This window comes from Aegilops tauschii, chromosome 7 (genome assembly GCF_002575655.3).
Source record: "Aegilops tauschii subsp. strangulata cultivar AL8/78 chromosome 7, Aet v6.0, whole genome shotgun sequence".
Taxonomy (NCBI): Eukaryota; Viridiplantae; Streptophyta; class Magnoliopsida; order Poales; family Poaceae; genus Aegilops; species Aegilops tauschii.
In genome coordinates, this window is record NC_053041.3 from 298,908,480 (window position 1) to 298,921,936 (window position 13,457).

The following is a 13,457-nucleotide window of genomic DNA, read 5'->3' on the forward strand; positions in this document are numbered from 1 at the left end:
GTACCACGCACCAAGTGAGCTTCATACCCAGCATTCATCTTTACAGCCAACTACTGAAGTCACTTCAACATGATATTCTTTATGTAAACTGAGTCTGAGTAGGAAATTATCAATCTGAATGGGATAATATATGTGAAATATACGCCTATATAACTATCCACATGAGCTTGTGATAAATTCAAAGCATTCCCATTAATACTATTTGGTGGTATTATTTTTGTAGCATGTCAAACAGGAAAATAGAGAAGAGGAAAACGCAGGATGCGCACAGTGCAAAAGTATAATACAAGAGACCATTATGATAAAAGATGTAGCAGCTGCTCACCGGTAAAAAACAGAGAGGCTGATAATAGGGCAACTATCCAGATTTACCACAGTAATAGAAATAGAGACACGGGATCATAATGTAGCAAAGAACAGAAACATCACTTTAGAGGATAAATAAGGGTGATTGTAGAGATGGAAGTCTTGGATAATTCAGTTCAGACAGGAGCAATGGTTCTCTGAAAACGCAGTACAGATAAGCCGGAATTGGCAAACACAAAGTCTTATCACGTAACCCGGTGATAGTTGTCGCAGGCAGACGACATAAGTAAAACATCCAAAAAGGGTGGTCACAATCATAACATGTCCATTTATTTAATAGCTCCCAAAGTAGATGAGCCAATCTTTGCTCAAGGAGATGAAGTTTCTTTTTTGAAGAAGAGGTCTTGATTGTGTCAGTTGCAGAATTGTAAATCATGAAGATAGGTGTTAATATATATGTACGTTGAAAAATAGAATCTTGAACAGGGAGTTTAGTATAATGTGGCTATTTACCTTTTTGCCTTTTTCTTGTTTGTGCTACTGGAAGCATTATTGACAAGTGCAATTTGGATCTTCCGGTGTCTGTTGGCTGGCTGGCAGTGGCGTTTTTTGCCCATAAATTTTTGAGATATGTTGGTGCAGTGAAGAAATAAAGTACTCCCTCCGTTCCGAAATGTAAGTCGCTGGGGAATATGTTCCGACCAGGTGAAAATGGGCAAATGGACCTTTATGCCCCCAGTTCAAACTTTGAATCAGCCCGTCTTCTTCCTCGGCGTCTTCCACCTCCGCCTCCATCCCCGCCTTCCACCTCCGCCTCCTCCTCCGCCCTCCACCTCCACCCCTGCCCAGGCGCTCCTCCTCTCCCACGCCCAGGGGCCCCTCCTGGCCCGCGCGTGCCCAGGTGGTGCTCTGCTGCCGCCCGCTGGTGGAGGCGAGCTGGTGCTCTGCTGCCGGCCCCTGGTGGTGGCGAGCTGGTGCTCTGCTGCCGCCCACTGTTGGAGGCGAGCTGCCGCCTGCACGCGCCCAGGTGCTGTTCCTCCCCACGCACAGGTGCTGCTGCCGCTGAAGTCCTCGCCGCTGGACAGGAGCTGCTCCAGCCGGAGTTCTCAATTTTGCTCGCCTAGGTTCATCTCCTCGCCCAGTACTCGCTCTGCATCTGAGTAAACAATTTGATGATCATAAACTTGTTGTAATCATTTGTCTTGAATAATTGCATGCAGTACAATCTTGGAGTAATACTGAAATTTAACACTGAAACTGAACAGTGATATTGAACAGTGAAAGATGAACACTGAGTAGAACATGTACTATCAATACAGGTTTGGACCGGTACTGTCAATAGAAAAGATGAACAAGTACTGTCAATTTAGAACAGGTTTGGACCGGTACTGTCAATAGAAAAGATGAACAAGTACTGTCAATTTAGAACAGGTTTGGACTTAGTTTCATCAGTACTCCAAATCAGTAGGAGTATGAATTAACGGGCAGAAATAATTGCTACTCTCATTTAAGGTAAAATTGAGTAGGAATAGGAGTAGGAATATCAGGAGCATGAATATCAGGAAGGAGTAGATCATGGCCTTTGAAAATTTTACCCCAGCCTTACTTTGAACTCGATCTCATTTCTGTACTTCATTATTCCCATAAGAGGGTCACTTTCACCTGTAACTTGACATGATCAAGTAAACTGTGCACATGTCTATTTTTATTTGAATCTTCAGAATGTCCAAACTTTTAAACACTATGGTATGACTGAACAATCTAAACTGTTTGACATAATTTGATGTAAATAAAATACTCCAGCCATTCTTAGTATGCAAATCTGCAGTTAGTGCTTCAAAAAAACACTATGGGAAATGACTTGAATGGAGAAATGTTGAGATACCAACCTGCTAGCTGAAAAGTGCAGCATGCCGGCATGAGAATGACTGATACCCTCACACATCTTTTTTCATTAGCCCTTCTTTAAAACAATCTGATGGAAAAAAACATTCAAGGTCACAAACCATATTATTGTAGGGCTCATATTTACTGTAGAAGAGAGAAGAGAGAGAAGAGAAAAGAAGAGATCAAGAATATGGAGGGCACAAGAGGAGTATACTACAGTAGCTCTCCTCTTGTTGCAAGTCCTACACTAAAGTACTAAAACTACTGCTTGCAAGTCCTAACATAACAGCAGCAATCATCATCAGTGCTCCAAGTATCCAAGATGGAGTAATTAACAGAAAATGCAAGATAACCTAACAGAGCAAGATGGAGTAATCAAAGAAAATTAATTGAAAATTGCTTAGTGTTGTGTGCAAGTGCAAGTACTCAAAATTTGTTTGAGTAGCAAATCTTGGAGTACCAGAGGACTCCAAGTTAAATGTACTCAAAGCAAATTAAGCAAATGTACTGCCATTAGTTTTCATTCCATTCTGAAAACTACTCCAGTTCACAAATTAAGCAAATCTTGGAGTATTGAAGTACTCCAAGTTAAATGTACTCCAAGCAAATTAAGCAAATGTACTCCAAGAAAATTAAGCAACTGAACTGGAGTAGAAATAAATTCTGAATATGTTCCAGTCACAAAAGAACTTGGCAAGTTGTTTATATTCCATTCTGAATATGTTCCAGTCAGAAAAGAACTTGGCAATTTGTTTTTATTCCATTATGAATATATGTTCCTGACACAAGAGTTGGCAATTGAAGTGCATTGAATTTCTGCAAAATGAGTCCGCCGCCCCCCACGCTCCTGCGACGCGCCACCCCGGCGCTCGCAGCCACCCAAAGCGCCGCCGACGTGAACCCTCCGGCTGCACCGCGCTCTCCTCCAACGCCGTCCTTCCCGCCTGGATTCGCTCAGGCCAAGTACGGGCAGGACGAGCTGGTGCTTGCCCTCTTCCCGCAGCTGGCACAGAGGAGGCCAGATCTGGCTCCGCCGCTCCTTGGCCCTGCTGCGTCCGTCTCTCCCGCCGTCCCGGATTCGCAGCCGGTTGCGGATCCTGCTGCGCTGGATTTGGGGAAGCGCAGAGTCAGGTTCGCCTTCAATGCGACCCTGCTGGAGGCCACTCCGCCCGAGCCCTTTCATGGCGCTCACCGGCCCTGCATCAAATCAGCGGCAAATCGCTCCTTCAATGGGCTTCCCGCATCGAGCCCTGCGCTGCATGCGCCGGTCGCGGCCTCCGCGCCAAGCATTGAAGAGGCGGGCCGCAGTGATGAGGGCTGGCAGCTGGTGCGCCCGCCGTTCTGGTGGAGGAGAAGCCCTGCGTCCAACCACCAGCATCCAAGAAGAAGGCCACCTGCTCCCTTTTACTCCCCAGGCGCTGGCTTCGTCAAGTTGAAACACAGAGTATGCCATCGATGCTTAGACAAAGGGCATTGTAAGGCCAGCTGCCGCAACTCGCTCAGGTGTCTCCGCTGTCGGCGGTGTGGGCACCGGGCACGCTCCTGCTTCAGTCCTCGCTCTATCTCCACATCAAGCTGCTCCGGATACAGCTCTGCGTCAAGCTCGCCTATGACCAGCCCAAGCTCCTCCGGCTACAGCCCTGCACCAACCTCCCCAAACTACTCTGCATCAAGCTCCAGCTACACTTCCACAAGCCAAGACAGGATGCCGCGCATCGGAGATCCTTCTCTTCGCCCGGAGGAGCACCACGCCGTGGTCATCTCCACCCCGGACATGGTCGCGCAGGCCGCTGGTCTGGCCAGCCTCGCGGCGTTCGTCTGGCTCGGCGGCAACCGTCCGCGGGTCAGCGCTGAGGAGATGAGGAGTGCCATCGCAGCTCACTTCCACATTGACCGCAACTGCTTCAGAGTGGTGCCGCATGACCCATAAGACTTCCTGGTCAGGTTCGACTACCCCCATCACCGGGACCTGGTCACCGCGCTCCTAGGGAGGTTCTCCAGTGACGGCCTCGACATCCATGCGGCCAAGTGGAGGCTCAATGCCCATGCCGACGTCGTTGACGCCTTCCATCACGTCCACCTCTGCGTCGAGAATGTCCCCCTCAACTCCTGGAATGACGCCGTCGCTCAACAGGTCTTCGGTCCCAACACCTTCCTCCACTACTTCGACATCGCCACTGTCCAGCGAGAGGACGCCTCTGCGCTCAGTCTTTGGGCGTGGTCGGCCAGCCCTTCGGCCATCCCCAAGGTGGTCCATCTCACCGTGGGAGCGAGCCAGCCTGGTGGAGTCCTCGTCGGCCCGTCGGGGGCTACTGGGCGTCAAGGCCTTCGCCGCCGCGTCCTGGTGCATCTTGATAGGCACGAGGACTTCACCCCCGACGCCAACGGCAATGTCCCCCGGCGGCCACACTACTCCAACAAGTTTGACTGGCGATATGGTAGGGTCGACGGAGAAAGGAGCCCTCGTGACCGCCATGAGCCAGATCGCTGCCGTCGTGATGATAGAGACCGCCATGATGATGACGACGACCGCCGTGGGCGCCGTCACGGCCAGGAGGGCAGGAGAGCCTCTTGGCGCGAGCGCATCTTCCGTAGCCGCTCCAGGGCTCCTGACAGGCGCCATGACGACGATCGCAACGACTTCAGGCGCGATGACAGCCGTGACTCGCGTCGTGACGACCGTGGCGACGGCAGAAGGCGTGGAGCGGAGCTCGAGCTGCCTGACGCTCGTCGCATTGATGCTACAAGGGTGCAGCGCCTGCCTGATGGCTCTGTCATCCCGGCCTCTGGGAGGCGTCCTCGTCACCGCTCGGCTGACAGCGCTTCTGGAGGCAGCCAACTGGGCCATCGCTTTGGCAGCCGTGGCCGCTCACTTCCTCCTTCGCCGCGCACCACTTCCTCGGACGTCATTGAGATCAACACTACCTCGTCCTTTTCGTCCTGGCTGCGCAAGGCGACGCCCTGCTTTGGGGCACAAGTGCAGCCCTCTTCGACTCTTCAAGATCATGCAGAAACAAGTCAGCCTGAGGAACGCACACACCCTGAAGAGCAGATTCCAGCAACGCCTGTTCACATGCCTCGTCTTGTGCAGATGGCCTCCTCTCAGTCTGCTGCTGATCTGAGAGGAGGGGCTACTGACGAGCCACCCTTGTGCTCCCCTGGCACGCCTCTGTTTGTGCCGGTGCAGCCGGCTATCCTGCCTGATCCGGGCTCTCCACCACCCAGACCGCCAAGCAGGAGGAGGAAGACCTTGGCTGGGGTCATTGGTTTTGACCTGAGCCGACGGAGCCCACGCATCCGGGACAAGAACAGGGCAATGCCTATTGCCCAGTTGGCGGAAAAGCTCCTCTGTCAGAGGATGGGCATAGTTGGCGAAGGGGAGGCGATCACAGAGGAGGCTATTGGTCGTTTTGTGGCAATGTTCAAGGGTCAGCTGCCTGACTTGGCTGTTGCAGGGCTTCGAGCTTTGTTCAAGATGGACTGTGACCTTGCAACGGCGGTGGAAGATGCTCTGTTGCTGCATGGAGGCGAGGGCGCGGTGGAGATGACACCTGCGGCTGCCGAGTCTGGGCTGGAGTAGACTGGAGCTCCACGTTATGATTAGTTGATGTAGCTAGTTTCCTATGTTAGTGAAAATCATCTATGTCCTAGGCCTGTTTGTAGCTGCTGTTGCTGGCTACCACCCCAATGTGCCCTGGCAAGGCTGTTTATGTAATGTGCTGAATGATGCTATGCACCTCCTGATGTTATCTAGTTTGCTCAATGACTAGTCTAAATTTAAGTGTGCTTAATTGGAATGTACGTGGCCTGAACTGCCCCAATAGAAGAACCACTGTGAATGCCACCATGCAGCTTCAACATGTCACTTGGCTTGCCTCCAGGAATCAAAGCTTGAAGATGTGGATGCCTACACTGCTGCTTTTCTTGGCGGATATAGACTGAAAGGTTTTGCTCAGCGCCCTGCTGTTAACGCGGGGTGGAATCCTACTTCTCTGGAATGAAGACCATGTCCGCGTTGAAAGTGTCCAGTATGGCGACTACACCCTCTCGGCCACTGTCACTATCATCATCTCCAATATTTCTTTCAAGCTAACCTCCATCTACGGCCCAACTAGAAACAACCTAAAAGAGGCATTCTTCCAGGAAATGAAGGACCAAAAGCCAGCAAATAATGTGAGGTGGCTCGTCACCGGCGATTTTAACCAAATCTACAGGGCTAGAGATAAGAATCGTCCAAATGCTAACCGTGGCCGAATTGTACGATTCCGCAACACCCTCAACTTCTACGAGCTCAAGGAAATCCACATCCAGAATAGAAAATACACCTGGAGTAATGAGCAAAGCAACCCGACAATGTCCAAACTAGATGGGTTCTTCTGTAATGAGGAATGGGATATCACTTTCGATAAACACATCCTTCACGCCCTGTCATCCTCACTTTCGGATCACTGCCCTCTACTCCTCGCCAATGAAGATGGGCTTCGGCGGCCGCGGACTTTCAGATTTGAAAATTTTTGGACCAACATGCCAGGCTTTCAGCAGGTCGTCCAGGAGGCGTGGAATGAGACGTCCGCACACAATGAGCCATACCAAAGACTGTTCCACAAGCTAAAGAAGACAAGTCAGAAGCTTCGCTCCTGGAGCAAAAGCCTTTTCTCTAATGCCAAAGTCCAGCTACATATGGCTCTGGAGGTCATCCTAAGACTTGATGAGGCCCAGGACCTTCGAGCTCTTAGTCCAGCGGAGTTGGATCTTCGGAAGCGACTCAAGAAAAAAGTAGTGGGCCTTGCGGTGATGGAACGTGCGCGGAAAAGGCAGACCTCGAGGATCACCAACATAAAAGAGGGAGACGCGAATACCCGCTATTTTCACCTTAGAGTCAATGGCCGGAGGAGGAAAAACCTTATTCACCGCCTAAAGCATGGCCAAGGTTGGGTGACAGATCATGATCACAAGAAATCTATCGTTCACTCCCACTTCAATGCGATTTTGAAAAAGGGCGTTCCACGCTCCAAGACCATTAACTGGGCACCCATCCCACCCACTGGCATTGACCTTACCGCGCTTGGTGATCCCATTTCGGAAGAGGAAGTCAGAGCTGCTGTCTTTTCTCTTCCTCCTGACAAAGCGCCAGGCCCGGACGGATTCACCGGAAAATTCTTCAAGAGTTGCTGGAATATTATTAAGGATGATATCATGCTAGTGATCAGCAGCTTCTCCAACCTAAATGCCGGAAATCTGCACTGGCTCAATTCGGCGAATATCGCCCTCATTCCCAAGAAGGATGGTGCCGAGGACATCTCTGACTTCAGACCAATTAGCCTGATTCACGTCGTGGCCAAGCTCATTGCCAAAATTCTGGCCACTAGACTGGCCCCTCATATGAATGCCATTGTCTCCACTGCGCAAAGCGCCTTCATAAAAAAAAGAAGCATCCATGACAACTTTATGTATGTTCGGAATCTGTCCAGAAAATTTCACCGCTCAAAGAAACCTATGCTTCTATTCAAATTAGACATCAAGAAGGCTTTCGACTCGGTTAGATGGGACTACTTGCTGGAGGTGCTAAATCATCATGGCTTCCCTACCCGCTTTCGTGACTGGGTCTCGGCACTTCTTTCCTCCGCGTCCTCTAGAGTGTTGCTAAATGGTATTGCTGGTGACCCAATCAAGCACGGTCAGGGTCTCAGGCAGGGGGATCCGTTTTCACCGCTCCTCTTCGTGCTTGCCATAGACCCCCTACATCATATTCTCAGCAAAGCCACAACCCAAGGAAAGCTACATCCCTTGCCCGAGAGACAACCGGGGAGAATTCGTGCCTCGCTCTATGCTGACGACGCTGCCATTTTCTGTGCCCCCATTAAGGAGGATGTCCAATACCTTACCAACATACTTTCCTCCTTTGGTGAATCTACTGGCCTCTCCACAAACTGCACCAAAAGTTCTGTGGTACCCATCAGATGTGCCAATGTGGACCTAGATGATGTTCTCCAGTCTTTCCCGGCTTGCCGCGCCGCCTTCCCGATCCGCTATCTTGGGCTCCCCCTCGCGGTCAAAAGGTTAAAGAGGGTGCATCTCCAACCTTTGGAAGACAAGGCTGCGGGCAAATTGGCACCTTGGAGAGGAAGGCACGTTGCTATTGCGGGTCGTATGACCTTGGTGAAGGCAGTCCTTACGGCGGTGGCCATTTATCACATCACGCCGCTCGACATCCCGGTGGAGGTTCTAAAAGCGATTGACAAGTTGCGGCGTGCCTACCTCTGGGCAGGATCTGACACGGTTAGTGGCGGCAAGTGCAAGATTAATTGGGAGCATGTCTGCAAGCCAAAGGAGTATGGGGGCCTTGGCATTTTGCACCTTCGCAAGTTTGCTGCCGCCCTCCGGCTGAGGTGGCTATGGCTTGAGTGGAATGACCCACCTCGTGCGTGGTGTGGATTGGGGACGCCTTGCACGACTTCCGACCGCGACCTTTTCGCGGTCTTGACTGAGGTCAGGATCGGCGATGGACAGAAGGCTTCCTTCTGGGAATCTTCTTGGCTTCAGGGCGTTAGGCCCAAAGATATTGCGCCAAAGATTTTCGATATTTCACGCAAGAAAGGTGTTACGGTCGCCACGGTCTTAAGGGATGGGCACTGGATAGCACAAATCAACATTGACGCTGGCCTCACTCTAGAACACCTTCAACAATTCTTGGCCCTTTGGGAGAAGCTAGCGACTGTGGCCATTCAGCCGGGTGTCCAGGACTCCATATTGTGGAAGTCAACCAATGATGGGCAATACTCTGCAAAGTCTGCTTATTTGGCGCAGTTTCATGACCTCCCGCTCTCAAGTTCGGCTACTGCGGTTTGGAAGGCGTGGGCTCCCCCCAAATGCAAATTTTTCGCGTGGCTCATTATCCACAACAGAGTTTGGACGGCTGATAGGCTTCAGAGGAGAGGATGGCCAAATTGTGACAAATGCCCACTCTGCAGTCAGGTGCAAGAATCTGCAGCACACCTGATCTTCAAGTGTCGTTTCTCTGTTCGGATTTGGAATACGGTCTTCTCATGGCTTGGGCTTGCTATCCCCACGGCTCCGTGGCTCCTGTTCGATTCGGTGAAATCTTGGTGGGATGCGGTTCTCTCTGATAATACACTCCCGACGAAGGCCCTATCTTCCCTGTTACTTCTTGTGGGATGGCAGATATGGAATGAAAGGAATGCTCGTGTCTTCAGGAGCAAAGCGGCGCCGGTGGCGATTGTCATGCAAGGCATCAAAGAGGAAGTTTCGATTTGGGCCAATGCAGGTGCTAAGCATTTGCGTAATGTAATGCCGCGAGAGTAATTGTTTTGCTTTTCCGCCGCTTGGCGATGTCTGTTCTCAAACCTCTCCTTATTAAATGAAAATGGCAAGTCTTTTGCCTTGTTTCAAAAAAAAAAAACTTAAGAACCATCATCACTTGGTACACACACCAGTTCAGATTACACATGATAATTAATTAGGCGCGGTAACTAATTAACCCCAGCAGCTACCTTAGTTAGGCGCAGTAAAAACTCCTACTGCTACTGCATCTTTACCAACCAAATTCAGTGACAGAGCTACTCCATTTTACTCGAATTCAGTATGCAAAATTAACAGTAATCCATACAGCTGCTTCATACTCCAAATTGCTACTCCAAATTCAGTATACAAAATTGCTACTCCAAATTCAGTTTGCAAATTAACAGTAACAGTACTTCAATGGAGTACAGTTGCTACTCCAAATTAACAGTGGGTCCTTGCTAAGCATATTGTTCTCAAATTAACAGTAGAACTCAAATTAGCAGCAGCATTCGTAGGTGACAACACAAAACAGCAGCAACATTCATACGAGTAGAAAATGAACACGTACTGGTTCAGATTGAAAGAGCTTAGCTAGCGCAGCTCAAATTGAAAGAGCAGCAGCTCGAAGCAGAGCTCGGCAGCGATAGAGAGTGTAGCTAGCGCCCATCTTGCTGCCGGTCTTCCAGGCCTGGGAGGACTTCTTGCGGCCGCCGATGCGGGGGATGCTGGCGAACTCTTCGTCGGTGAAGGCGGCGTCGTTGCTGGCGTACACTGTGCAAGCGCGGGGGCGAGCAGCGAGCGGGACCCATGGGCGCGGCGGTCGAGGCAGAGGCGGACGCACGAGGCCCCGGCATCGTCGGCGTTCTGGATGAGCTCCCGGCGTCCCGCAGCGCGGTGGTGCCCTCCGGGTAGTTGGCCAGCACCTCGCGGATGCGCCGCACCAGGTCCACCCACAGCCCGAAGTCCTCCAGCAGCATCCCGCCCGGATCCATGTCGCTTCGTCGCCGGCATTGAAGCACGCGGATCCAGCGCCTCCGCCGGCCAGAAGCTCATCGCCGGCGCCTAAAAAATCAAGCTTTTGACCTACGGGTGGTGGATTTCTGGCGGTGGGAGGAAACAGGGTGGCTCGGTGGTGCGGAGAAAGAGAGGAAGCGGGGTGGCTCAGCGGTGACGATGGCGAGGAGAGGCCGGCGACGACGGGGATCTGGAGGGGAGCGAGAGAGGGGTGGCCGGGTGGGTGAGAGGGGAACGAGAGAGTGAGCTCGAGTGGGTGAGAGCGAGCGGTGGTGGGAGGGCATTTCTGGAAAGTGAAAAATTCTCGTAGCGTTACGAAATTTACACGTCAAACCCTTAAACGACTTACATTTCGGAACAGAGGGAGTACTTTATAATTTGAGAGAGGACTATACTGGTGTACTAAGTACGTGACCATGTGCACGAGAGATCAACATAATCTCAATTCTGTTGGTGCTAGCTAGTATTCACCTGTCATTGGAAAAGTTCAGAGATCACAAATATAGTTACTTTTAGTTATAACTTGTCGCCGACAATTATGATAATGACTCTGTAGTAGGTAATCTGAGACATGATTATATACACTAAGTTACATGCGATTCAGCTAATATAGTGAGAGTTCAGAGGATAATGACTCTATAGTCGGTAATCTGAGACATGATTATATACACTAAGTACATGCGATTCAGCTATTATAGTGAGAGTTCAGAGGATAATAGATAGTCTTGTGACTCTTATGGAAGTTAGAAGATAATAGATGGTCACGTAATTTAGATGAGAAAGCATACTCATTATCTGTTATCTGGAGGTTACTTTTGTCAGAATCCTGGGCTCGAGCAGGCAGTCAAACCTTAAAAGAGATCTGAAATCACCGAAACTATTTCGACAACTGCACATTGAAACATGAGCATGATAATGGACCAGAAAGATAATAAAGCAGCAAAGTGGAGGGAACAAAGGAATAATTGTGCATGCACTAAAGTAGATTTTCCTTGCCTATTTGTCTTTCCAACCATAGAGGGTAGAGGTATAAAATTGGTGAGTGAACATGCATAATCAGGATAATTGATAGGGACATAAGGTTGTGCCTAAACTGACCATGGAGTTATTTTCATGGAACTTGCTTCCACAACCTTATACATGTTCTTTGCTACTTTCACAAAGGACTCGTTGAAGAGGAAAACATTGCCCTCCTTGAGTTTTCCCTGAATATTTTTTGCATTCATCACACTTACCTCTCCATACATATTGTTTCGATAGAAGATCAGTGTAAAACACAAGGACGTTATATTAATAAGTTTTTAGTAGGCCTGTTCATCAAGAAAGACGATGTCAAGATGCGTTCAATGCCCTTCTAGGGATATCATACAAGAGCTACACGTGAAAGCGCAGTGACACGCCGAGGGATGGCTTCAGATCTTCTGATAGATGCAAATTGGCCTGAAAACCAACTCACTGAATTCTCTTACTTCTTCCTGTTGGGAAGGGAGTAAATCAGAATTGGTTATATTTCCACAAAAATGAGTTACATGTGCAGAAGCCATAGATGATCGTGAGCTGCCGAAGTAGAAAAATTGCGAGTACAGTCTCCATGAACTCCACAACAAGCATGAAACACCTATATGTACAGTTTTTGGAATGAGACAAAATCAGAACAATTCAATTGCTTGCTGGAAGAATGAATCATGCATTCATAGGTGAACTGGAAAATATATATTAAGGGCGTCTGAATACTCCTCACTAAAAGGCAATTTTACGTGGCCATTGGCATCACGCAATGGCCCTGGTTGTACTAATTTCTTCTGTCTTCTGAATTTAATGCGGGCGAAACAATTTTCATTTGAATGAGGCGTAGGGTACTTAGGTAAAAAGTGGTCCACAGAATTGGACTTTGCTCCAGGCAGAAGAAGCTGAGGCTTCGGCTCCTTCTACGACGGAATGGTTACGTTTTTTGCACATTGTAATACACTTTTCTAACACACCTGTTCCATATCCCAGAGGAAAGGATTTGCAGCGTAGTATTAAATTTGATAGCAAAAGCTGAAAGGAGTAATTACCTGTTCAAGAGACATTTGAGATGATGAACGACTGAGCACAACAATGGACAATAGGAAGCTGCAGAATCTGCCCAAATCAATTGTCAACACGTAGCATGAACATCACCTGCACATATTTTTTTTGGGAGAGGATATGAGTATCTTTTTGTGAGATGACACGAGGACATTGATGCAATTTGCAAGTAGCATACCTGAGCATGTCGCCGAAGAAGATGTTGCTCCTGGAGTAAGATGTGCATAGACAGCCAGGGAGGGAAGCATTATACAGAACCTGCGAGGTTTGCGGCTTTACCAGGCATTAAGCAAATGAAGGAATGATAATAGGCATGAATGAATGAATGAATGAATGATAATAGGCCATAATCGCGAGCTTGAAGGGGAGCAGAGCAGTTTCCAGCAGAACAATGCCATGAATGCGAGATTGAAGGAGAGGAGAGAAGTTACCAGTACACGAGGCGTCTCTCCCTCGCCCGCACCTCACACCTCTGCCACGATTGGATCGGCTCGACCCGGATCCTGCTCCGCCGGTCACTGGGATCGACCGGATGGACTCGTCTTCACCTGGATCCCACTCCTCCGGTCGCTGGGATCGACCGAACTCGATCCCATCCCTGTGGACGGACGCACCCCGGCGGTCTTCGATAGATGGCGGCTCGATTCCGGATCGATGCGCTCCTGTTCCCCTCCTTCGATTAGGTTTCCCTAGCTTTTAGATTGGGCTCGCGAGTAAAGCCGACGCGGTCGCTCTCCCTCCTTCCAGTAGGCTGCCGGCTCGCCCAAGGCCCAATGCACCACAGGGGTTTCGGCCCGTGGAGCAGCAGCCCGCAGGACAGCCGGGTCCAGTTAACACAGACTGCGGAATAGATCGCCACAGCCACAAAATCGGACGGC

The 13,457-nt window shown here is 49.8% G+C and overlaps 1 protein-coding gene and 1 pseudogene across 1 annotated transcript; one reads left to right on the forward strand and one right to left on the reverse strand.

The window, feature by feature from the left end:
- Positions 1-281: 281 nt before the first annotated feature.
- LOC141026490 (uncharacterized) lies at positions 282-13,302 on the reverse strand (annotated as a pseudogene).
- On the forward strand, positions 6,340-9,516 carry LOC141027106 (uncharacterized). The gene has a single exon (XM_073504038.1). It carries the CDS (start codon positions 6,340-6,342, stop codon positions 9,514-9,516), a length of 3,177 nt encoding a protein of 1,058 aa, XP_073360139.1.
- Positions 13,303-13,457: the final 155 nt, after the last annotated feature.

Coding starts and splice junctions, on each gene's coding strand:
- LOC141027106 (XM_073504038.1), top strand. CDS start 6,340: ATGAAGGACCAAAAGCCAGCAAATAATGTGAGGTGGCTCGTCACCGGC.